General features: G+C 37.7%; 1 protein-coding gene across 13 annotated transcripts in view; it reads left to right on the forward strand.

Annotated features, from left to right (window-relative positions):
* The window catches only part of NUMB (NUMB endocytic adaptor protein), a 189265-nt gene that overhangs the window by 100012 nt on the left and 62239 nt on the right, over positions 1-27014 (forward strand). For all 13 annotated transcript variants that reach the window (XM_068543116.1, XM_068543213.1, XM_068543184.1 and 10 more), the window contains one exon: positions 9773-9913. In XM_068543116.1, coding sequence (XP_068399217.1) covers positions 9788-9913 — 126 coding nt within the window. In that variant the 5' untranslated portion in view covers positions 9773-9787. The remainder of the gene's footprint in view (positions 1-9772; positions 9914-27014) is intronic.

Genomic DNA, 27014 nt, shown 5'->3' on the forward strand with positions numbered 1-27014 from the left:
GCAAGCTATCCCCTCAGGACCTTTGCATTAATTATTTTCTTTTTCTGGAATGCTCATCCTACTGCATGGCTCACTTTTTTACCTTCTTCAGTTCTTTGCTCAAGTGTTACTTTCTTAATTTAAAATTTCATCCCTGCCTCCAGTACTTCTAATCCCCCTCTTAACCCTGTTCATCTTTTTCTGCATGGCATTTACCGCTTCTAACATACCACAGAGTTGGTGGTGTTCGGGTAAATGTTTCACAATTAGTTCTCCAAGTATAGTTCCAGCATGAATGATGGTTGATATTTTTGCTTGTTTAGTGAGTAAGATGAAAGTGAAGCAATGAAGATGTGTGTCAACATTTCACTCATTTGTCATTGACGTAAGAGACTTCTTTGCTGAATTGGATAATAGTTTTCAAGTAATGGAAGAATATTTCCTCAAAATTTTTGCACTATTCATAATGTAATGGTTATAGACACCACACACTTTTAAGTTCAATCTGCATCTTAACATTTTCTCCATCAGTTTCTTAGATCTAGACAATCACAGAACAATAAATCAAGCAGTGGTTGGTAGTTTTTGCCAAATTCTGTAGTATAGATACTTCCACCATGGCCAATTTCAAGTTACCAACATGAAGTCACTGAACTGAACATGTTGTTGGGAAGAGATGTACAATAGCCCAGCATTAGATAGTATTTCTACCTTACAGATAGAAAATCATAAATAACCCCAAGAGCATAGATAATAGTAAAATGTAGTTAAAAAAAAAATAGGAAGTGATGAGTTTTTACCTTTGTTTTAAAGTAACTTATGTAATTATAAGTTATTATATAACTTATATAATTATAACATATAATTATAATTTAATTTGTAGTAAAGGCTATGTTTAGCACCCAGTTCACAAACTTGCTGAAAATTTGACAGTTGGATCTTGTCAGTCAGCACACCACTGTGAATAATCTGGCTGTTTATTTTCTGTCTATCTCCTTCATAGAGGCAGGGGTTTTGTTCTGTATTGTTTACTGCAGCATGGCATGGTAGGCAGTCAATAGATACTTGTTGACTGAATTTTAATTAAAATATTTGAGGTCTTTTATATATAATTTAAAATTCATATAAAGAAATGAACTAGGTGCTGAGTGAAAAATAAATTTTGTCTTCAAATAAATTGAAACTTTTTTCTTCATTTTTAAATATGAAGTTTTGATTATAACTAGCATAAAATTCTTGTTTCTCTGAATTATTGACCTAGATTATAAATAAAAGCATGCTACTCTGAAAGGGATGGAAAGATTTTCAAATTTGCCTTGCTAAGAGAAAGATATCATGTGATCCCTCTTTTATAAAAAGAAAAAATTGAAGCATATATGCATAGAAAAAAAACAAAGGAGAAAACTCTAAAATGTTGATGGAGGTTATTTCTGTTTAGTGGGATTACAGGTCATTTGTATTTCATTCTTTGGATTTTTCTGTTTTTCCTGTTCTTTACAAGTCACATCTATTACATGATAAAATTATTTTAAAATCAGCTTCCTTATCATACCCTAGTATAGTATTTTAGTTGAATGAGGAGGAAAGTAAAATATTACAAGTAGAATATACAGGGTGAAGAAAGAGAAAGAAGTGAGAAAGCCACAGCATATTTGAAAGGTCTGATCTTCATAGGATTATGCAGGGAAGCATTGGGAGACAAGGCTGGACTGTTGAAGATCCTGAAGTTTAATGTCTGAGTCTGGCATTCAGGAGCCTCCACAACTTGAACCCAACCTTTTCCCAGCCCAACAGTTTTTGAACACATTCAAGGAAGACTTTTAGGAATATTAATCTGGCACAACTATGTAAGGAGATTAGAGGAAAGGGGACTTGGAGTCCAGGGGTTGTTGCAGAGGTTCATGGATGAAGTGATTTTTCTGCCAGGGCAATTAGGAATAGAAATGCTGAATGGCTGAATACCAGAGATATTGATACCTATTCCCATCCAGTAGCACCTATTGATGGACTTGGTATGGAAGAATTATGGAAAAGTGTCAGAGATGAACCTTAGAGTATGCTCTTCTCATTTCAAAGCTTTGATGGATGTAAAGGTGTTACGTAGAAATAGGGAAGTCAGGAAGAAGAGCTTGTTTGAAAGGAAAGATAAATTGATTTGGAGACATTTGAATTGGAGTTGGAAGTACAAGACTAGAAATCACAAAGAAGTCAGGGCTGAATATGAACTCTCTATGGGAGATAGAGAAAGAAAAGAATTTATGCTTATAATTAGTTGAATTTTAACCAATTAAAAAAAAATCTCAGTTCAGTATATAATCTGTTTGTGAATTCGGAGAAGGAAAGGTATAGTTTGTCATGAGCTATAACCTTACATATTGACAGGGACATTTTTAGTTTGCTAATAAGGTGACTTATGTTGATTGATTTTCAAATGTTGACTAACTGCATTTATTAGAAAAACTCCATGTAGTCATGATATATTTTTAATGTATTTTTGTAGTTTGATTTGCTAAAATTTTGTTTAGAATTTCTGTATATATGTTCATGAGAGATATTGGTCTATCTATTTAAGAAGCTTAAATAATACCTTTGTTTGGTTTTGGCATCAGGTAATCTTAGCCTGATAGAATGATTTGAGAAAAATATTCCCTCCTCTTCAATTTTTTGGGAAGAGTTTGTGTAGAATTGGTAATGATTTCTTCCTTAAATGTTTGGCAGCATTCACCAGTGAATCCATTTAGCCAAGGAGTTGTATTTGTGGAAAGATTTTAAACTATAAATTCAGTTTCATTAATAGATATAGGACTATTTTGGGTTATCTATTTCTTCTTGAATAAGCTATGAAAGTTTGTAACTTGAAAGGAATTTTTCCATTTCATCTGAGTTGTTGAATTTCTGGACGTAAACTTGTTCATAATATTCCCTTATTATTTTTAATATCTGTAGAATATTAGAGACGACACCTCTCTCATTCTTGATACTGGTAATTTGTATCTTTTTTCCCCCTAAATAGTCCAGCTATAGGTTTATCAGTTTTTTTAATCTTCTCAAAGAGCCAGCTTTTGGTTTCCTTTTCTCTGTGTTTCTATTTTCCTACTTTATTGCTTTCTGCTTTGATTCCTACTGTTCCCTTTTTTTCTGCTTACTTTGCATTTCTTTGTCCTTTTAGTTTCTATAAGTAGAAGCTAAGGTCATTGTTTTAAGTAAGACCTTTCTTATTTTCTAATATAGACGTTTAGTGCAGGGTTTCTCAGTAGTGACACTATTGACATTTTAAGCTGGATAATTCTTTGTTGTCAGGGGCTGGCCTATGCATAGGATGTTTAACAGTATCTCTGGCCACTATCCATGAGATGTCAGTGGCATCCCCCTAGTGACAACCAAAAATGTCTCCTCCAGATATTGCCGAATGCACAAGATTGCCCCTCCCACCCCCGGTTGAGAACCACTGGTTTAGTGCTATAAATTTCTAAGTACTGCTTTTGTAACATCCCACAAATTTTGATATATTGTGTTTTCATTCAGCTCAGAATACTTTCTAAATTCCTTTTCGATTTCTACTTTGACCCGTGGGCTATTTTGAAATGTGTTATTTAGTTTCCAAATATTTGGCAATTTAATTCCATTGTGGTCAGAGATCATACTTTGCGTGACTTGAAGCCTTTTAAATTTGAGACTTGTTTTATGGCCCAGAAAATGTTCTGTATTGGTAAGTGTTCCACATGCACTTGATTAGAATGTATATTCTGTTGTCATTGGGTGGAATGTTCTATAAATGTCAATCAGGTCATGTTGGTTGATACTGTTGTTCAAGTCTTGCTGTTTATATCCTTGATGGTTTTCTTCCTACTTATTCTGTTAATTATTGAGGGGGGCGTATATAGCCATTCCAGCTTTCTTTTGACTTGTATTAATATGGTATACTGTTTTCTATCATTTTACTTTTAACCTATTTGTGTCTTTATATTTTAAGTGGGTTTATTTATTTATTTTTGAATTTTATTTTATTTTTATATTTTTATACAGCAGGTTCTTATTAATTATCCATTTGATACATATCAGTGTATACATGTCAATCCCAGTCTCCCAATTCATCACACCACCACCCCCACCCCACCTGCCACTTTCCCCCCTTGGTGTCCATACATTTGTTCTCCATGTCTTTGTCTTTATTTCTGCCCTGAAAACCGGTTCATCTGTACCATTTTTCTAGGTTTAAGTGGGTTTATTGTAGGCAGCACATGGTTGGGTCTTGCTTTTTTATCCAGCCTAACGAAGAGCTAGTTAGTCTGTTTGACTACTGGGAAGCTAGTGTCACCGCTAAAGGTACTGTCTCCCCTAACAAGTCTATTCCACATTTCACTGGGAGAACATGTGGCGATGGGGGCCAACATTCAGGACCATGGTGGACAGGGTGGAGGGCTGGTGAGTACTGTTGTATCATCCTTGCTGTGCCTACCTGGGACCAGGCAGAGGCACATGAAGGCAGGCCAACCCTCTGGGGACCCTGTAGGAAGCCAACAACTGTGCCTGAGAGAGATGAGACTTTTGGAATCTGACTTACATTGTTACTGACCAGTCAAAACATTCACTGGCCTTACTGCTCAGCTGAACCAGTTGTTGGATTGTGGAAGGTCAAGGGGTAGATCCTAGGCTAGGGGCTCAGCACAGTGGCTGTTTACTATCCAGAATGCAAGCATTGCAAAAACTTAATCACTGCTATGGCTATGTAAATTCATACTGACCAGTTATATGGTGTGTGTACCTCTATTTATTCATGTTTGAGTGTGCTGGGTTTAATTCTACTTACTGTATCCTAACTCCTATTAGGAAAACTAGGGAAATAATGAGATCATCACAAGAGAAGTTTCACCCATCGTGACTGCTTGTGGTTGCCCTGATCTCTTCCCTGAACTTCAGGCTTATACATATCTCCACCTAGAAGCCCTATAAACAGACCCCTCAAATTCAACAATTCAGTTTGCTGAATTCATCTATCCAGTTTACTGAGGCCTAAAACTTAGGACTCATATTTGGATTTCTCCCTCTTCCTCACCTTCTGTAATAATTCCTGCTCTTGACTTTCCCCATAAAGAGAGTCCTGTTGATCAAGCAAAGCTGAGTTTATTAAACTTACTGCAGCAAGGGAGAGCACCACTTTGACAGAATCTTGGTAGTTAGGGGAAGTTAGGAAAGGGTATTTCTAGGGTTTTGAGATCTGGACTCACGTGGTTTAAGGCAGGTCCTTCAAGGTGGGGAACTGGATGGGATGGGCAAAGTTTGTGACACAATATTTAAAATTAGTGGACTTAACAAGAAAAGGTTCTTGAAGCAGTCTGTTATCCTGTCAGGAGAGCTGTTTGCCCTGATGTACAAATTGTTTGCCCAGATAAGTTAGTTCGTAAAACTTTCCTGACACAGTGAAGCTAATTCTTGGCTTACAGTCTTATCATTTTCATTTTGGGCAAAATACTTTCCTGGAGCACAGTTACATCATGTTGACTCAGTTAATTCATAGATTTCCTGAATCTGTGTTTTGTTGATGCTGTTGCCTCTACCTGAAATATCTTTTCCCTCCTACTCCACACAGTATGTGGCTAATGTTTGTTCTTTTAAAACTTAACTCAGGCAGTATCTCCTACAGGAAATGTTTCCTGAACCTAGACTGCTTCTAGGCCATACTGTGTATAGTATTATTATTACATTCCCCATATTGTGCAGAAATTAACCTTTTATAGGGGAAGAGAGCCACCAAAAGGCAAGTTGTCTTACTAATTTCTGTATTCCCTAGCATTAATAACAGGGCCCAGCACATGGTAAGTTTTCAAACAGTTTTTACTGACCTAAACAAATTGGGTCAGAGGGGGGAAGACCGAAGGAATGGGAGATAAGAGGTGATGATTTAACTTTAAATTAATGTGATTGAGACAGCGCTGATGCACCCAAATGTAGAAATTTGAGTAAGAGAGTAAGACTTAAGAGAACAATTAGGAAATGATCATAGTTGAGGTAATAGTTTGTGTTGATTATTTCTCCAAGAGTGATAATGCAAAGAGAACACCAGTGGAGGACTGATAATTTGGGGAATACCCTCAATGTGTAGGAGAAAGTAGAGGAAGCCCTCAAAGGCATCAGTAGAGACAGAAGTGAAGAAGATAAACCAGAGGAGTAGAGTATGGGGACGGTGGAAGGCAGGGAGGAAACACGGATACAAAGGAGAGCTGGAATTGTGGTGTCAAATTTTGCAGAGCATTTAAGGAATGAGAACTGTGAAAAGATTTTCTGAATTTGGCAATTAAGTTGTACCTAGTGATCTTTGAAAATTCTAGTAGAATGGGGATTTCATTTTTTAAAAATTTAGTTTGTAGGAAAGGACAAAATAAGTTGGTTCTCAGGTTTTATAGTTACAAGAATATATTCTTTACCTATATTCAACCAGGACTATCACAAGGGGTATGATTTTCTTTATTTGGGAGTAAAGTTCAACCTTGCTGAGGACCAATAGTAAACGTTACTTTGAATTAACGTTTTTTATTTTTTTCTTATTATCTGTTTTTCTTTTTTTTAAGCAAAATCATTATACATAGATTACTTGAAAACAGAATGTTTGGTTTCTTCCTTGTATTAATTATTATCTTAATTGCTAGATTATTTTACAGGCCAGTGGTAGTTACTCGTTAAGAAGTAACAAGCAAGATACTATCATTGTGTATTTTCACTTTGCCAAGTTCATTTTAGAACAATTATAATTAATATCACTAATTTTCAAAAATTTCCGGCTGTGAAACCCTTTCCTTAAACTTTTACATGGAACCCCAACATGTAAATCAGAGAAAGTGGAGCTTGTCTGTTTGAAGCTGTGACAGGGACCTGAAGCTCCTCCTGAGAGTTTTGTCCAGTCTTCTAACCTCCTTCTCTTCCCTTCCAAACAACTGGTGGTCCTGGGTACTCCTCTGTGGAAATCCTAGGGCTACCTAAAGCATAGTTCAAGAATCACTGACACATAATTTTCTTTGTAGAAATGCTGATTGCAAAGCATTTTAGTACTGAAAGTGACATGATATTTAGACCCCCAAACCAATTGACACTTCCAGTCTGTTCTCTTATTGGTCAGTAGAGTGGTACAACAATAAATAGCTGCCCAAGAGCAAATAAATTTGTAATAGAGCTATTTAGACAGAGGTTGGATGTCTTCCTCTAAGGGAAGTTGTCAAAGTAGTTCCTTTGTCAGTGGGAGTTTGGCCTACTATTAAATGCAGTCTCTTCCAACATCGATGATTCTCTGGTCTTACATGTCTACATTTATCCTACCTAGTAAATATCATCTAATACGATGGGGTTTATTTTATCTTTCATTTCTTCACATTTATAGTATGCTGTATATATGACAGGTACTGTATTAGGACGCAGGGGTACTATATAAACAAGTAAGTTTAAACAAATAAGATATAGCCTACCATAAAGGAAATAGAAAATTGCTGTAAGTCTTGAGGAGTAGAGTAATAGAGTTAAGCAGAGGGTGTTCATGGGAATCATATGAAATGCAAGGACCCAGACCAGATAGGGGCTTGTCAGAAAAAATGCTAGCTTCTATGAAGACTCTGAGCTGACTCTTTAAAAATGACTAAACTTCAACAGAAGCAAATAGAGAAAGGTCTTTCTAGGCAGATGAAGGAACATGTGCAGAGCCTCTGAAAGGTAGCATGCCTTGTTTGGAGAACTGTAAGTAGTTTCATATGGCTGGAGCTTAGCATGTGAATGGGGCTGGTGAGTAAAGCCAGACAAAAAAAGGACTGTGTTTGCCATGCTTGGGAATTTGGACTTTATCTTGAAAGTGATGTGACACAATTGAAGGATTTTAAGCAGAGTAATTGCATGGTCAGATTTGTGTTTTAGAAAGCACTATGGCAGTAGTCAGGAGAACAGATTGGAATGGACCTCTCTTGGAAGCAAAGAGACCATTAAGTTGTTAAGCTTTTGCAATGATTTAAGCAAAAATGAGGATAGTAGAACCGATGTGGTGGGTGGGGGAATTAATTCAAGATATACTAAGGAGGTAAGATCCATAGGTATTGGTCAGAGAAAGAATAGAAGTGGGGATGACTTTTCAGGTGTTTGGGTTGGCCAGCTGGGTAGGTGTGTAGTCTTTTTTTGCTAAGAGAAAGAAATTAAAAAGAAAGGAATCATATAGGCTTTTTGCCTCAAGATTCTTAGGGTGCCAACTTGAGCAAGGATATAGGTGCTTTTTATTTTCTTATATTTGTATTTGTGTATATTTTTAAAATGTGATATGAAAGTATATAACAGGATGTATTATCAAGGAAGGTTATGGAATTCTTTTTGGAAGTCTGTTAGATTAAGGTAGACTCTCATTTCAGGTAGTTTAGGAATGAGTGATCTACTTAAAGGCAAAGGGATGGATTACCTTTTGTCGAGTCCTTTGATTGTTTAATATCTACCTCATCTACTCTATAAATCAACTTTGAATTGAGAAATAATAAATTGATTTTTAGAAAATCCAGGGATTTTTACATTACCATTCATCTGTCAGAGTTTTTACCTTTTAAGAAAAATGTGTGGTAAGAGTGGCCTGTCTGTGTGAATTAGCTAATTTGGTAATAGTTCTGCTGTGGCATTATGAACTTTAAAATACAAAATGATTTTTCCTCAGAATGCAAACTTTGATTTTCAAGTCTTTCATTGGTGTTATGTGGGAATTAATGTTCCATCCCTTGTTATTTAACACTCCTGACAGAGAAGATGTTTCCTTTATATAGCTTTGTCACATCATTTTCTCAAGTTAAGATCTCTTTTTTAGGCTGGTTGAGGTGCTTAAATCCCTCATGGAAAGAATGAGCAATGCTCCTTAACAGAAAACTGAAGGTATTGGTTTCAGATTTTGAGATTTGCCCTATAAAGGGACACTTAATCATTATGTTTATTCATTGGCTCTTAAATGCTCCATTGTTTCTTATCAGATAAGTCTTCCTTCCCTGTAGTTTTGTGATTTCTGCTGTACCTTTGAAAGCATTAGAGAAGTGCCTCTTCCAGTAACAAAACAAAAACACTGACTGTAGTTTTAATACTTTTTAATTTACAGAGTTAATGATGAGACTTGGACCTTTGTCATCGAAAACTATTAGATTACTTTCATATCTGTAATGATTATGAATATGAAAGTACATTCTGATGTCATACTACTTGCAAGAAATTTCTTCTTTAGAATAATGTAATCCTAGAACTTTTTCTTCTTTAAGTATGTTTAAAGGAAACTTTATTTCTTTTTATAAAATATCTATTAAAGTCCCTGCTTTGCTTAGTGTCTTCTGATAGTAAGCCAAAAAGATCCCCAAATTTCAGTGTTCCAGAATGTTTTTTTCTTAATAAGGATCAGAGTTTTCAGAATATTTTCAAAAATTGTTAGCAGTTTATAATTTGGCTACAGGTACAAATTTCCTTATTCAGGAGTTAGAATGGATTTGAGAGGTAGATCAGGAGGAATACTCATTGGATTATTGCAATTAAAGTGCTTGAAAGTTCTTAGAATAACATCTCTTCAGATCCTACAACAGGTTATTGTTGTTTTACAAGAATAGCATTATAATTGTCTTTTCAAAAAGTGAAGTGGTTTGTTTGTTTGAACTTAGAGTTACTCTAAGAGGAAGTATACTAATTGCTCATTTCCCCCTAAAACAAAATCTTTAATTTGGGATACTAGTTTTTTATTAGGACGGTAATCCAAACTTTAAATATGTGAGAAAGTAATAACTTCCTTTTCGTACTTCTTTTACAGCTTGTAAAAATTAAAATGAATAAACTACGGCAAAGTTTTAGGAGAAAGAAAGATGTTTATGTTCCAGAGGCCAGTCGTCCACATCAGTGGCAGACAGATGAAGAAGGAGTTCGTACTGGAAAATGTAGCTTCCCAGTTAAGGTAAGAGCTCATGTTTCTATAAATCTAGACGTTGAAAAGAATTGACAGTTTATTATATGTGAAATTCCATTAATTAGGACAGTTAAAAGAAAACACTAAAAGCTAGTCCCTTTATATTCTGCTTCAGTGGTAGAATTAGGAAGAAGAAAAACAGATTATAATTAATGATTTTTCTCTTTATATTTATTTATTTATTTAAATTTTAGAGGACAGGGAAGGTTAAGTTGAATTTATTTATTTATTTATTTATTTATCTATCTAATTTTCACACACACACACACACACACACACTGTATTTTATTTTTACAAGAGATAAATAGACTGACACCAAGCATTGTACATGGATGACCACAACAAAAGCAACAATGATTGCAATTACCAAACATGAAACACACTCATACTATGTCATAATATTGACATTCAGTCCAGTAATCCTCCACTGTAACAGCTCCTTTACTTTGCAGTGAAAATTGATTTGTATATTCTTTGCCTCTGAGTCCTTGTGGGATTTTTTTTTTTTTTTAATTCAGACAGAAAGTCACAAAAATTATACTCATCCTCATCAGTTCACTCAGTCCCATGTAATTAATTTTTTTTTTCATCTTGATCTTTTGTTAGCACTTTTATGAGTTCATCGGTTTTTCATTAGAGTTCTGAAAATGCTTATTCATTCAGTTCAGCAGTACAGTCAGTTACCAGAAACCTGTACTTGTCAGAGTCTTTTCCATGAATTTCTTGAAGATGAAACCCTTTTATAGGAACATATTTGCAAAAGCATCAGAGTACACCCAGAACTGTCTGTGAATGACAAAAAACTTAAAAATGACCACAGTTAAAGTCTTGATGAAAGTTCACAATAATTCAGTTGACAAGAAAATTAGTCACTTCTGAGATATACATTTTAAAGCAACAACCAGGACCATGACCTACAACATTATACCAGAACACACAAGACCCCTAGAAACTTCATGCAATGTCCGAAACATCTATACCAACATATTTCCATACAAATAACCCAGTGAAAGCCCAGCATTAGCTGTTCTGTCTGTTTGTCCTTTTATACTGCAGGTTCCCACCAGTCATCAACTTTACACACATCAGTGTATACACGTCAATCCCAGTCGCCCAATTCAGCACACCACCATCCCCACCCCACCGCAGTTTTCCCCCCTTGGTGTCCATATGTCCGTTCTCTACATCTGTGTCTCAACTTCTGCCCTGTAAACCGGCTCATCTGTACCATTTTTCTAGGTTCCACATACATGCGTTAATATACGATATTTGTTTTTCTCTTTCTGACTTACTTCACTCTGTAGGACAGTCTCTAGATCCATCCACGTCTCAACAAATGACTCAATTTCGTTCGTTTTTATGGCTGAGTAATATTCCATTGTATATATGTACCACATCTTCTTTATCCATTCGTCTGTTGATGGGCATTTAGGTTGCTTCCATGACCTGGCTATTGTAAATAGTGCTGCAGTGAACATTCGGGTGCATGTGTCTTTTTGAATTACAGTTTTCTCTGGGTATATGCCCAGTAGTGGGATTGCTGGGTCATATGGTAATTCTATTTTTAGTTTTTTAAGGAACTTCCATATTGTTCTCCATAGTGGCTGTATCAATTTACATTCCCACCAACAGTGCAAGAGAGTTCCCTTTTCTCCACACCCTCTCCAGCATTTGTTGTTTGTAGATTTTCTGATGATGCCCATTCTAACTGGTGTGAGGTGATACCTCATTGTAGTTTTGATTTGCATTTCTCTAATAATTAGTGATGTTGAGCATCTTTTCATGTGCTTCGTGGCCATCTGTATGTCTTCTTTGGAGAAATGTCTATTTAGGTCTTCTGCCTATTTTTGGATTGGGGTGTTTGTTTCTTTAATATTGAGCTGAATGAGATGTTTATATATTTTGGAGATTAATCGTTTGTCCGTTGATTTGTTTGCAAATATTTTCTCCCATGCTGAGGGTTGTCTTTTCGTCTTGTTTATGGTTTCCTTTGCTGTGCAAAAGCTTTGAAGTTTCATTAGGTCCCATTTGTTTATTTTTGTTTTAATTTCCATTACTCTAGGAGGTGGATCAAAAAAGATCTTGCTGTGATTTATGTCAAAGAGTGTTCTTTTTTTTTTTTTTAAACATCTTTATTGACGTATAATTGCTTCACAATGGTGTGTTAGTTTCTGCTTTATAACAAAGTGAATCAGCTACACATATACACACGTTCCCATATCTCCTCCCTCCCGCATCTCCCTCCCTCCCACCCTCCCCATCCCACCCCCCCAGGCGGTCACAAAGCACCGAGCTGATCTCCCTGTGCTATGTGGCTGCTTCCCACAAGCTATCTATTTTACATTTGGTACTGTATATATGTCCATGACACTCTCTCACCCTGTCACATCTCACCTCTCCCCCTCCCCATATCCTCAAGTCCATTCTTTAGTAGGTCTGTGTCTTTATTCCCATCTTGCCACTAGGTTCTTCATGGCCTTTTTTTTTTTTTCCCTTAGATTCCATATATACGTGTTAGCATACTGTATTTGTTTTTCTCTTTCTGACTTACTTCACTCTGTATGACAGACTCTAACTCCATCCACCTCATTACAAATACCTCCATTTCATTTCTTTTTATGGCTGAGTAATATTCCATTGTATATATGTGCCACATCTTCTTTATCCATTCATCCGATGATGGACACTTAGGTTGCTTCCATGTCCTGGCTATTGCAAATAGAGCTGCAATGAACATTTTGGTACATGACTCTTTTTGAACTATGGTTTTCTCAGGGTATATGCCCAGTAGTGGGATTGCTGGGTCGTATGGTAGTTCTATTTTTAGTTTTTTAAGGACCCTCCATACTGTTCTCCATAGTGGCTGTATCAATTTACATTCCCACCAACAGTGCAAGAGTGTTCCCTTTTCTCCACACCCTCTCCAGCATTTATTGTTTGTAGATTTTTTGATGATGGCCATTCTGACCGGTGTGAGATGATATCTCATTGTAGTTTTGATTTGCATTTCTCTAATGATGAATGATGTTGAGCATTCTTTCATGTGTCTGTTGGCCATCTGTATATCTTCTTTGGAGAAATGTCTATTTAGGTCTTCTGCCCATTTTTGGATTGGGTTGTTTGTTTTTTTGTTATTGAGCTGCATGAGCTGCTTGTAAATCTTGGAGATTAATCCTTTGTCAGTTGCTTCATTTGCAAATATTTTCTCCCATGCTGAGGGTTGTCTTTTTGTCTTGTTTATGGTTTCCTTTGCTGTGCAAAAGCTTTTAAGTTTCATTAGGTCCCATTTGTTTATTTTTGTTTTTATTTCCATTTCTCTAGGAGGTGGGTCAAAAAGGATCTTGCTGTGATGTATGTCATAGAGTGTTCTGCCTATGTTTTCCTCGAAGAGTTTGATAGTGTCTCGCTTTACACTTAGGTCTTTAATCCATTTTGAGTTTATTTTTGTGTATGGTGTCAGGGAGTGTTCTAATTTCATACTTTTACATGTACCTGTCCAATTTTCCCAGCACCACTTATTGAAGAGGCTGTCTTTTCTCCACTGTATATGCTTGCCTCCTTTATGAAAGATAAGGTGACCATATGTGTGTGGGTTTATCTCTGGGCTTTCTATCCTGTTCCATTGATCTATATTTCTGTTTTTGTGCCAGTACCAAACTGTCTTGATTACTGTAGCTTTGTAATATAGTCTGAAGTCAGGGAGCCTGATTCCTCCAGCTCCATTTTTCGTTCTCAAGATTGCTTTGGCTATTCGGGGTCTTTTGTGTCTCCATACAAATTGTGAAATTTTTTGTTCTAGTTCTGTGAAAAATGCCAGTGGTAGTTTGATAGGGATTGCATTGAATCTGTAGATTGCTTTGGGTAGTAGAGTCATTTTCACAATGTTGATTCTTCCAATCCAAGAACATGGTATATCTCTCCATCTATTTGTATCATCTTTAATTTCTTTCATCAGTGTCCTATAATTTCCTGCATACAGGTCTTTTGTCTCCTTAGGTAGGTTTATTCCTAGATATTTTATTCTTTTTGTTGCAGTGGTAAATGGGAGTGTTTTCTTAATTTCACTTTCAGATTTTTCATCATTAGTATATAGGAATGCAAGAGATTTCTGTGCATTAATTTTGTATCCTGCTACTTTACCAAATTCATTGATTAGCTCTAGTAGTTTTCTGGTAGCATCTTTAGGATTCTCTATGTATAGTATCATGTCATCTGCAAACAGTGACAGCTTTACTTCTTCTTTTCCCATTTGGATTCCTTTTATTTCTTTTTCTTCTCTGATTGCTGTGGCTAACACTTCCAAAACTATGTTGAATAATAGTGGTGAGAGTGGGCAACCTTGTCTTGTTCCTGATCTTAGTGGAAATGCTTTCAGTTTTTCACCATTGAGGACAATGTTGGCTGTGGGTTTGTCATATATGGCCTTTATTATGTTGAGGAAAGTTCCCTCTATGCCTACTTTCTGCAGGGCTTTTATCATAAATGGGTGTTGAATTTTGTCGAAAGCTTTCTCTGCATCTATTGAGATGATCATATGGTTTTTCTCCTTCAATTTGTTAATATGATGTATCACGTTGATTGATTTGCGTATATTGAAGAATCCTTGCATTCCTGGGATAAACCCCACTTGCTCATGGTGTATGATCCTTTTAATGTGCTGTTGGATTCTGTTTGCTAGTATTTTGTTGAGGATTTTTGCATCTATGTTCATCAGTGATATTGGCCTGTAGTTTTCTTTCTTTGTGACATCTTTGTCTGGTTTTGGTATCAGGGTGATGGTGGCCTCGTAGAATGAGTTGGGGAGTGTTCCTCCCTCTGCAGTATTTTGGAAGAGTTTGAGAAGGATAGGTGTTAGCTCTTCTCTAAATGTTTGATAGAATTCCCCTGTGAAGCCATCTGGTCCTGGCCTTTTGTTTGTTGGCAGATTTTTAATCACAGTTTCAATTTCAGTGCTTGTGATTGGTCTGTTCATATTTTCTATTTCTTCCTGGTTCAGTCTCGGTAGGTTGTGCATTTCTATGAATCTGTCCATTTCTTCTAGGTTGTGCATTTTATTGGCATAGAGTTGCTTGTAGTAATCTCTCATGATCGTTTGTATTTCTGCAGTGTCAGTGGTTACTTCTCCTTTTTCATTTCTAATTCTATTGATTTGAGTCTTCTCCCTTTTTCTCTTGATGAGTCTGGCTAATGGTTTATCAATTTTGTTTATCTTCTCGAAGAACCAGCTTTTAGTTTCATTGATTTTTGCTATTGTTTCCTTCATTTCTTTTTCATTTATTTCTGATCTGATCTTTATGATTTCTTTCCTTCTGCCAGCTTTGGGGTTTTTTTGCTCTTCTTTCTCTAATTGCTTTAGGTGCAAGGTTAGGTTGTTTATTCGAGATGTTTCCTGTTTCTTGATGTAGGCTTGTATTGCTATGAACTTCCCTCTTAGCACTGCTTTTGCTGCATCCCATAGGTTTTGGGTCGTCGTGTCTCCATTGTCATTTGTTTCTAGGTATTTTTTGATTTCCCCTTTGATTTCTTCAGTGATCACTTCGTTGTTAAGTAGTGTATTGTGTAGCCTCCATGTGTTTGTATTTTTTACAGATCTTTTCCTGTAATTGATATCTAGTCTCATAGCGTTGTGGTCAGAAAAGATACTTGATACGATTTCAATTTTCTTAAATTTACCAAGGCTTGATTTGTGACCCAAGATATGATCTATCCTGGAGAATGTTCCATGAGCACTTGAGAAAAATGTGTATTCTGTTGTTTTTGGGTGGAATGTCCTATAAATATCAATTAAGTCCATCTTGTTTAATGTATCATTTAAACCTTGTGTTTCTTTATTTATTTTCATTTTGGATGATCTGTCCATTGGTGAAAGTGGGGTGTTAAAGTCCCCTACTATGATTGTGTTACTGTCGATTTCCCCTTTTATGGCTGTTAGTATTTGCCTTATGTATTGAGGTGCTCCTATGTTGGGTGCATAAATCTTTACAATTGTTATATCTTCCTCTTGGATCGATCCCTTGATCATTATATAGTTTCCTTCTTTGTCTCTTGTAATAGTCTTTATTTTAAAGTCTATTTTGTCTGATATGAGAATTGCTACTCCAGCTTTCTTTTGATTTCCATTTGCATGGAATATCTTTTTCCATCCCCTCACTTTCAGTCTGTAAGTGTCTCTAGGTCTGAAGTGGGTCTCTTGTAGACAGCGTATATATGGGTCTTGTTTTTGTATCCATTCAGCCACTCTGTGTCTTTTGGTGGGAGCATTTAATCCATTTACATTTAAGGTAATTATCGATATGTATGTTCCTATTCCCATTTTCTTAAATATTTTGGGTTTGTTATTGTAGGTGTTTTCCTTCTCTTGTGTTTCTTGCCTAGAGAAGTTCCTTTAGCATTTGTTGTAAAGCTCGTTTGGTGGTGCTGAACTCTCTCAGCTTTTGCTTGTCTGTAAAGGTTTTAATTTCTCCATCAAATCTGAATGAGATCCTTGCTGGGTAGAGTAATCTTGGTTGTAGGTTTTTCTCCTTCATGACTTTAAGTATATCCTGCCACTCCCTTCTGGCTTGCAGAGTTTCTGCTGAAAGATCAGCTGTTAACCTTATGGGGATTCCCTTGTGTGTTATTTGTTGTTTTTCCCTTGCTGCTTTTAATATGTTTTCTTTATATTTAATTTTTGATAGTTTGATTAATATGTGTCTTGGCGTGTTTCTCCTTGGATTTATCCTGTATGGGACTCTCTGTGCTTCCAGGACTTGATTAACTATTTCCTTTCCCATATTAGGGAAGTTTTCAACTGTAATCTCTTCAAATATTTTCTCAGTCCCTTTCTTTTTCTCTTCTTCTTCTGGGACCCCTATAATTCGAATGTTGGTGCGTTTAATGTTGTCCCAGAGGTCTCTGAGACTGTCCTCAGTTCTTTTCATTCTCTTTTCTTTATTCTGTTCCGCAGCAGTGAATTCCACCATTCTGTCTTCCAGGTCACTTATCCATTCTTCTGCCTCAGTTATTCTGCTATTGATCCCGTCTAGAGTATTTTTAATTTCATTTATTGTGTTTTTCATCATTGCTTGGTTCCTCTTTAGTTCTTCTACATCCTTGTTAAATGTTTCTTGCATTTTGTCTATTCTATTTCCAAGATTTTGGATCATCTTTACTATCATTTTTTTGAATTCTTTTTCAGGTAGACTGCCTATTTCCTCTTCATTTGTTAGGTCTGGTGTGTTTTGACCCTGCTCCTTCACCTGCTGTGTGGTTTTTTGTCTTCTCATTTTGCTTATCTTACTGTGTTTGGGGTCTCCTTTTCACAGGCTGCAGGTTCATAGTTCCCGTTGTTTTTGGTATCTGTCCCCAGTGGCTAAGGTTGGTTCAGCAGGTTGTGTAGGCTTCCTGGTGGAGGGGACTAGTGCCTGTGTTCTGGTGGATGAGGTTGGATCTTGTCTTTCTGGTGGGCACGTCCACGTCTGGTGGTGTGTTTTGGGGTGTCTGTGGCCTTATTATGTTTTTAGGCAGCCTCTCTGCTAATGGATGGGGCTGTGTTCCTGTCTTGCTAGTTGTTTGGCATAGGGTGTCCAGCACTGTAGCTTGCTGGTCGTTGAGTGAAGCTGGGTCTTGATGTTGAGATGGAGATCTCTGAGAGATTTTCACTGTTTGGTATTACGTGGAGCTGGGAGGTCTCTTGTGGACCAGTGTCCTGAAGTTGGCTCTCCCACCTCAGAGGCACAGCCCTGATGCCTGGCTGGAGCACCAAGAGCCTTTCATCCACACGGCTCAGAATAAAAGGGAGAAAAAAATAGAAAGAAAGAAAGAAAGAGGATAAAGTAAAATAAAATAAAGCTATAATAATAAAAAATAAGACAAAATAATAAAATAATAAAAAATAAGACAAAAAATTTTAAGAATAAATATATTCAGAAAAAAATTTTTTTTTAATTTTTAAAAATAGATTTATTAATTTTATAGTAAAATATAAGAAAAAAATTATTTAGAAAAAATTTATTGAGAAAAAAATTTTTTTAATTTTTTAAAATAAAAAATATGAAAAAACTTATTAAAAATTTTTTTTAATTTCTAAAAATAGAAAATAAGGAAAAAATTATTAAGAAAACATTTATTAGGGAAAAAAAATTTTTTAAGTAAAAAAACCCAAAAAAACAAAAAAACCCAAAAAAAACCAAAAAAAAAAAATACTGACGGACCTAACCCTAGGACTAATGGTGAAAGCAAAGCTGTACAGACAAAATCTCACCCAGAAGCGTACACATGTACACTCACAAAAAAAGGAAAAGGGGAAAAATTAATATATCCTGCTCCCAAAGTCCACCTCTTGAATTTGGGATGATTCGTTGTCTATTCAGGTATTCAACAGATGCAGGCACATCAAGTTGTTTGTGGAGCTTTAATCCGCTGCTTCTGAGGCTGCTGGGAGAGATTTCCCTTTCTCTTCTTTGTTCGTACAGCTCCTGGGGTTCAGCTTTGGATTTGGACCCTCCTCTGCATGTAGGTTGCCTGAGGGCGTCTGTTCCCCGCCCAGACAGACCGGGGTTAAAGGAGCAGCTGCTTCGGGGGCTCTGGCTCACTCAGGCCGGGGGGAGGGAGCAGTATGGAGGAGGCGGGGCGAGCCTGCGGCGGCAGAGGCCGGCGTGACGTTGCAGCAGCCTGAGGCGTGCAGTGCGTTCTCCCGGGGAAGTTGTCCCTGTATCACGGGACCCTGGCAGTGGCGGGCTGCACAGGCTCCCGGGAGGGGCGGTGTGGAGAGTGACCTGTGCTCGCACATAGGCTTCTTGGTGGCGGCAGCAGCAGCCTTAGCGTCTCCTGCCCGTCTCTGGGGTCCGCGCTGTTAGCCACGGCTCGCGCCCGCCTCTGGGGTCCGCTCTGATAGCCGCGGCTCGCGCCCGTCTCTGGAGTTCGTTTAGGCGGCGCTCTGAGTCCCCTCTCCTTGCGCGCCGCGAAACAAAGAGGCAAGAAAAAGGTCTCTTGCCTCTTTGGCAGCTGCAGACTTTTTCCCGGACTCCCTCCCGGCTAGCACCGAAGCCCGAGCCTCAGCTCCCAGCCCCCGCCCGCCCCGGCGGCTGAGCAGACAAGCCTCTCGGGGTGGTGAGTGCTACTTAGCACCGATCCTCCGTGCGGGAATCTCTCCGCTTTGCCCTCCGCACCCCTGTGGCTGCTCTCTCCTCCGTGGCTCCGAAGCTTCCCCCCTCTGCCACCCGCAGTCTCTGCCCACGAAGGGGCTTCCTAGTGTGTGGAAACCTTTCCTCCTTCACGGCTCCCTCCCACTGGTGCAGGTCCTGTCCCTATTCTTTTGTCTCTGTTATTTCTTTTTTCTTTTGTCCTACCCAAGTACGTGGGGAGTTTCTTGCCTTTTGGGAGGTCTGACGTCTTCTGCCAGCGTTCAGTGGGTGTTCTGTAGGAGCAGTTCCACGTGTAGATGTATTTCTACTGTATCTGTGGGAAGGAAGGTGATCTCTGCGTCTTACTCTTCCGCCATCTTGCCCCTTCTCCTGATGAAATCTTAATTTGATGAACTCTAACAGCATTCTATAAGCACTCCTTTCAAGACGTTGACCATCTTTTCCCAGTCAGAAGGTGCAGATGACCTTAAAAATGCTCCACCCACAGATCCAGCAGCGTTTCAGCGTCGCCGACAGACTGCAAAGAGTGTTCTTCCTATGTTTTCCTCTAAGAGTTTTATAGTGTCCAGTCTTACGTTTAGGTCTCTAATCCATTTTGAGTTTATTTTTGTGTATGGTGTTAGGGAGTGTTCTAATTTCATTCTTGTACATGTAGCTGTCCAGTTTTCCCAGCACCACTTATTGAAGAGACTGTCTTTTCTCCATTGTATATCTTTGCCTGCTTTGTCATAGATTAGTTGACCATAGGTGCGTGGGTTTATCTCTGGGCTTTCTATCTTGTTCCATTGATCTACATTTCTGTTTTTGTGCCAGTACCATATTGTCTTGATTACTGTAGCTTTGTAGTAGAGTCTGAAGTCAGGGAGTCTGATTCCTCCAGCTCCATTTTTTCCCCTCAAGACTGCTTTGGCGATTCGGGGTGTTTTGTGTCTCCATACAAATTTTAAGATGATTTGTTCTAGCTCCGTAAAAAATGCCATTGGTAATTTGATAGGGATTGCATTGAATCTGTAGATTGCTTTGGGTAGTATAGTCATTTTCACAATGTTGATTCTTCCAATCCAAGAACATGGTATATCTCTCCATCTGTTGGTATCATCTTTAATTTCTTTCATCAGTGTCTTATAGTTTTCTGCATACAGGTCTTTTGTCTCCCTAGGTAGGTATATTCCTAGGTATTTTATTCTTTTTGTTGCAATGGTAAGTGGGAGTGTTTCCGTAATTTCTCTTTCAGATTTTTCATCATTAGTGTATAGGAATGCAAGAGATTTCTGTGCATTAATTTTGTATCCTGCAACTTTACCATATTCATTAATTATCTCTAGCAGTTTTCTGGTGGCAGTTTTAGGATTCTCTATGTATAGTATCATGTCATCTGCAAACAGTGACAGTTTTACTACTTCTTTTCCAATTTGTATTCCTTTTATTTCTTTTTCTTCTCTGATTGCCGTGGCTAGGACTTCCAGAACTATGTTGAATAATAGTGGTGAGAGTGGACATCCTTGTCTCGTTCCTGATCTTAGAGGAAATGCTTCCAGTTTTTCACCATTGAGAATGATGTTGGCTGTGGGTTTGTCATATATGGCCTTTATTATGTTGAGGTAGGTTTCCTCTGTGCCCACTTTCTGGAGAGTTTTTATCATAAATGGGTGTTGAATTTTGTCAAAAGCTTTTTTTGCATCTATTGAGATGATCATATGGTTTTTATTCTTCAATTTGTTAATATGGTGTATCACATTGATTGATTTGCGTATATTGAAGAATCCTTGCATCCCTGGGATAAATCCCACTTGATCGTGGTGTATGATCCTTTTAATGGGTTGTTGCATTCTGTTTGCTAGTATTTTGTTGAGGATTTTTGCATCTATATTCATCAGTGATATTGGTCTGTAATTTTCTTTTTTTGTAGTGTCTTTGTCTGGTTTTGGTATCAGGGTGATGGTGGCCTCATAGAATGAGTTTGGGAGTGTTCCTTCCTCTGCAATTTTTTGGAAGAGTTTGAGAAGGATAGGTGTTAGTTCTTCTCTAAGTGTGTGATAGAATTCACCTGTGAAGCCATCTAGTGCTGGACTTTTGTTTGTTGGAAGATTTTTAATCATAGTTTCAATTTCATTACTTGTGATTGGTCTGTTCATATTTTCTGTTTCTTCCTGGTTCAGTCTTGGAAGGTTATACCTTTCTAAGAATTTGTCCATTTCTTCCAGGTTGTCCATTTTATTGGCATAAAGTTGCTTGTAGTAGTCTCTTAGGATGCTTTGTATTTCTGCGGTGTCTGTTGTAACTTCTCCTTTTTCATTTCTGATTTTATTGATTTGAGTCCTCTCCCTCTTTTTCTTGATGAGTCTGGCTAATGGCTTATCAATTTTGTTTATCTTCTCAAAGAACCGGCTTTTAGTTTTATTGATCTTTGCTATTGTTTTCTTTGTTTCTATTTCATTTATTTCTGCTCTGATCTTGATGATTTCTTTCCTTCTGCTAACTTTGGGTTTTGTGTGTTTTTCTTTCTCTAGTTTCTTTAGGTGTAGGGTTAGATTGTTTACTTGAGATTTTTCTTGTTTCTTTAGGTAGGCTTGTATAGCTATAAACTTCCCGCTTAGAACTGCTTTTGCTGCATCCCATAGGTTTTGGGTCATCGTGTTTTCATTGTCATTTGTTTCTAGGTATTTTTTGATTTCCTCTTTGATTTCTTCAGTGATCTCTTGGTTATTTAGTAACGTATTGTTTAGCCTCCATGTGTTTGTGTTTTCTACGTTTTTTTCCCTGTAATTCATTTCTAATCTCATAGCGTTGTGGTCAGAAAAGATGCTTGATATGATTTCAATTTTCTTAAATTTACTGAGGCTTGATTTGTGACCCAGGATGTGATCTATCCTGGAGAATGTTCCATACACACTTGAGAAGAATGTGTAATCCGCTGTTTTTGGATGGAATGTCCTATAAATATCAATTAAATCTATCTGGTCTATTGTGTCATTTAAAGCTTCTGTTTCCTTATTTATTTTCATTTTGGATGATCTGTCCATTGGTGTAAGTGAGGTGTTAAAGTCCCCCACTATTATTGTGTTCCTGTCGATTTCCTCTTTTATAGCTGTTAGCAGTTGCCTTATGTATTGAGGTGCTCCTATATTGGGTGCATATATATTTATAATTGTTATATCTTCTTCTTGGATTGATTCCTTGATCATTATGTAGTGTCCTTCCTTGTCTCTTGTAACATTCTTTATTTTAAAGTCTATTTTATCTGATATGAGTATAACTACTCCAGCTTTCTTTTGATTTCCATTTGCATGGAATATCTTTTTCCATCCTCTCACTTTCAGTCTGTATGTGTCCCTAGGTCTAAAGTGGGTCTCTTGGAGACAGAATATATATGGGTCTTGTTTTTGTATCCATTCAGCAAGCCTGTGTCTTTTGGTTGGAGCATTTAATCCATTCACGTTTAAGGTAATTATCGATATGTATGTTCCTATGACCATTTTCTTAATTGTTTTGGGTTTGTTTTTGTAGGTCCTTTTGTTCTCTTGTGTTTCCCACTTAGAGAAGTTCCTTTAGCATTTGTTGTAGAGCTGGTTTGGTGGTGCTGAATTCTCTTAGCTTTTGCTTGTCTGTAAAGCTTTTGATTTCTCCATCACATCTAAATGAGATCCTTGCCGGGTAGAGTAATCTTGGTTGTAGGTTCTTCCCTTTCATCACTTTAAGTATATCATGCCACTCCCTTCTGGCTTGTAGAGTTTCTGCTGAGAAATCAGTTGTTAACCTTATGGGAGTTCCCTTGTATGTTATTTGTCGTTTTTCCCTTGCTTCTTTCAATAATTTTTCTTTGTCTTTAATTTTTGCCACTTTGATTACTATGTGTCTAGGCGTGTTTTCTTTGGGTTTATCCTGTATGGGACTCTCTGCGCTTCCTGGACTTGGGTGGCTATTTCCTTTCCCATGTTAGGGAAGTTTTCGTCTATAATCTCTTCAAATATTTTCTCTGGTCCTTTCTCTTTCTCTTCTCCTTCTAGGACCCCTATCATGCGAATGTTGTTGCGTTTAATGTTGTCCTAGAGGTCTCTTAGGCTGTCTTCATTTCTTTTCATTCTTTTTTCTTTAGTCTGTTCCGCAGCAGTGAATTCCACCATTCTGTCTTCCAGGTCACTTATCCGTTCTTCTGCCTCAGTTATTCTGCTATTGATTCCTTCTAGTGTAGTTTTCATTTCAGTTTTTGTATTGGTCATCTCTGTTTGTTTGTTCTTTAATTCTTCTAGGTCTTTGTTAACCATTTCTCGCATCTTCTCGATCTTTACCTCCATTCTTATTCCAAGGTCCTGGATCATCTTCACTATCATTATTCTGAATTCTTTTTCTGGAAGGGTGCCTATCTCCACTTCATTTAGTTGTTTTTCTGGGGTTTTTTCTTGTTCCTTCATCTGGTATATAGCCCTCTGCCTTTTCATCTTGTCTATCTTTCTGTAAACGTGGTTTTTGTTCCACAGGCTGCAGGATTGTAGTTTTTCTTGCTTCTGCTGTCTGCCCTCTGGTGGTTGAGGCTATCTAAGAGGCTTGATGGGAGGCTCTGGTGGTGGGTAGAGCTGACTGTTGCTGTGGCAGTCAGAGCTCAGTAAAACTTTAATCCACTTGACTGTTGATGGGTGGGGCTGGGTTCCCTCCCTGTTGGTTGTTTTGCCTGAGGCAACCCAACACTGGAGCCTACCTGGGCTCTTTGATGGGGCTAATGGCAGACTCTGGGAGGGCTCATGCCAAGGAGTACTTCCCAGACCCTCCGCTGCCAGTGACCTTGTCCCCACGGTGAAACAGAGCCAGCCCCCGCCTCTGCAGGAGACCCTCCAACACTAGCAGGTAGGTCTGGTTCAGTCTCCATCAGGGTCACTGCTCCTTCCCCTGGGTCCCGATGCGCACACTATTCCGTATGAGCCCTCCAAGAGTGGGGTCTCTGTTTCCCCCAGTCCTGTCGAAGTCCTGCAATCAGCTCCCACTAGGCTTCAACGTCTGATTCTCTATGAATTCCTCCTCCCATTGCCGGACCCCCAGGTTGGGAAGCCTGACGTGGGGCTCAGAACCTTCACTCCAGTGGGTGGACTTCTGTGGTATAAGTGTTCGCCAGTCTGTGAGTCACCCACCCAGCAGTTACGGGATTCGATTTTACTCTGATTGCGCCCCTCCTACCGTCTCATTGTGGCTTCTCCTCTGTCCTTGGACGTAGGGTATCCTCCTTGGTGAAGTCCAATGTCTTCCTGTCGATGATTGTCCAGCAGCCAGTTGTGATTCTTGTGCTCTCGCAAGAGGGAGTGAGAGCATGTCCTTCTACTCTGCCATCTTGGTTAATCTCTCTTTATATTTAAATAAGAATTTCTTGTATATAATCTGGAATCACTACAAATAAAATCACTTCTTTTTTTAAATTTAATTTAATTTGATTTACTTATTTTTGGCTGTGTTGGGTCTTCGTTGCTGCGTGCTGGCTTTCTCTAGTTGCGGCGAACGGGGGCTACTCTTCATTGCGGTGCCTGTGCTTCTCATTGCGGTGGCTTGTCTTTGTTGCGGAGCACGGGCTCTAGGTGTGTGGGCTTCAGTAGTTGTGGCTTATGGGCTCTAGAGTGCAGGCTCAGTAGTTGTGGCACATCGGCTTAGTTGCTCTGCATTATGTGGGATCTTCCTGGACCAGGGCTTGAACCCGTGTCCCTTGCATTGGCAGGTGGATTCTTAACCACTAAGCCACCAGGGCAGTCCCAAGATCACTTCTGATGAGAATACTAATCCTGAAATATCTAAAAGTCCTGAATTATCAAGATTCACAAGAATCAAATTATTTTCAACAGGATATGCTTACTAAGTGGTGGGACAGAGGAAGCTGGCGTCTGCCTTCTTAAATACAGGCCTGGTATGTTCTAGAAAAGCTTAAATGGGAAGAGTTAAGTCAAAAGGGATTTCCTCTTTAATCTTGTAACTTTTAATCATATAGAGGTCGTTTAAACTAATGCTGTCATTTGTCAGATCAGAAAATGGAAGCTTAAAGAGGTTAAGAACATAGTGAAGATCTCGAGAAGGGGGTGCCGTGCAGGTGCTTTTTGTTACTGCTACTTGAGACTGGAGAAGAAGGGTCTGTATTTGAGGTCATGGAAGAAATAAACGTACATGCTATACTGCTTAGTGAAAAGAAGCAATTAATAGTAGTATAAGCATGCTATGACATGTATTAAGTATGAGGACAAAAAATAGAAGGAACTACAACAAAATGTTAATATCTTGAAGAAAAAAATTTAGTTTAATATAAAGTGTTAGCATTTTTCTCTATTTTTTGTATATTCTTATGTGTGAATATTCTTATTGTGATTTTCTGCTCCTTTTTACTGCCTCAGTACTATGATTGAAACATGGACTAAAGTCTTAGAAAAACAATCAATATGACAGGAAAAGTGCTTTTGAGAATCTGTAGGTTAAATTAATACATGATTTTTAAAATACACAAATTATCCACAGTCTGTCAATGATGAAACATTTTCCTAATCACTTAGATTTGTCTACGCAACACATTTGCTGAAACTTCTTTTATAGGAATAATAAACTTAATATTTAATTTTAAATGCTTAGTATGATATTAAAATACAAACAAAACAAAACACCTCTCTTACATAAAAACTAACACTCTTCTCTATTACCCCACACCCAGCCAAACAGTAGGTTCATTTTTTTTTTTTAATAAATTTATTTATTTATTTTTGGCTGTGTTGGGTCTGTTGCTGCACGTGGGCTTTTCTCTAGTTGCTGCAAACAGGGGCTACTCTTGGTTGCAGTGAGCGGGCTTCTCATTGTGGTGGCTTCTCTTGTTGCGGAGCACAGGCTCTAGGCACACAGGATTCAGTAGTTGCAGCACACAGGCTCAGTAGTTGTGGCTCGTGGGCTCTAGAGTGCAGGCTCAGTAATTGTGGCACACGGGCTTAGTTGCTCTGTGGCATGTGGGATCTTCCCAGACCAGGGCTTGAACCTGTGTCCCCTGCATTGGCAGGCGGATTCTTAACCACTGCACCACCAAGGAAGCCCAGTAGGTTCATTTTGATTATACAAATTGAGTATTAAGTATATCGAAGTTGGTACTGTTACACATTGTTGATTGCTTGGAGGATACTTTTCAGCCTTATAGGAGCATAATTTGGAAATATCAGTTAAAATTTTAAATGCACTTTTCATTTGACCAGCAATTTTACATTTAAGAATTACGTTAAATACATCCATAGATATACACTGGCATGAGTGATCATTCTAGCAGTTTGTTTATAATAGTAAAAATCTGGAAACAAGTTAAATGCCATCATTCTGGGATTGGGTAAAGAAATTATGACATCAATTATGGGGAATTCTTTGACACTTAAAAAAAGAATAAGGTAGATCTGTATTCACATACTTGGTAAATTATTTTGAACACCTGCTATGTGCCAGACAGATGCTAAGTGGTAAGCAAATAAGATATAGTTCTTGCTCTTGTAGAGTTTATAGTTTCCTTGTGGGAGAGATAGACTTTAATTAGATATTTGTGTTAATAATATATGATTACAAACCGAGATATGTGCTTTTCAAAACTTTTTTTCTCTCTTTTAAAAAATTTTTATTGAAATATAGTTGATATACAATGTTGTATTAATTTCAGGTATAGAGCAAAGTGATTAGTTATATATATATTCTTTTCTTTATATTCTCTTCCGTTATAGGTTATTATAAGATATTGAATATAGTTCCCTGTGCTATACAGTAGATCCTTGTTGGTTGTCTATTTTATATATAGTAGTGTGTATATTTTAATCCCAAAATCCTAATTTATCCCTCCCCCACCCCTTTCCCCTTTGGTAACCCTATGTTTGTTTTCTATGTCTGTGAGTCTATTTTTGTTTTGCAAATAAGTTCATTTGTATCTCTTTTTTTTAAGATTCCACATATAAGTGATATCATATGATATTTGTCTTTAT

The sequence above is a fragment of the Eschrichtius robustus genome, chromosome 1, assembly GCF_028021215.1.
Source record: "Eschrichtius robustus isolate mEscRob2 chromosome 1, mEscRob2.pri, whole genome shotgun sequence".
NCBI lineage: Eukaryota > Metazoa > Chordata > Mammalia > Artiodactyla > Eschrichtiidae > Eschrichtius > Eschrichtius robustus.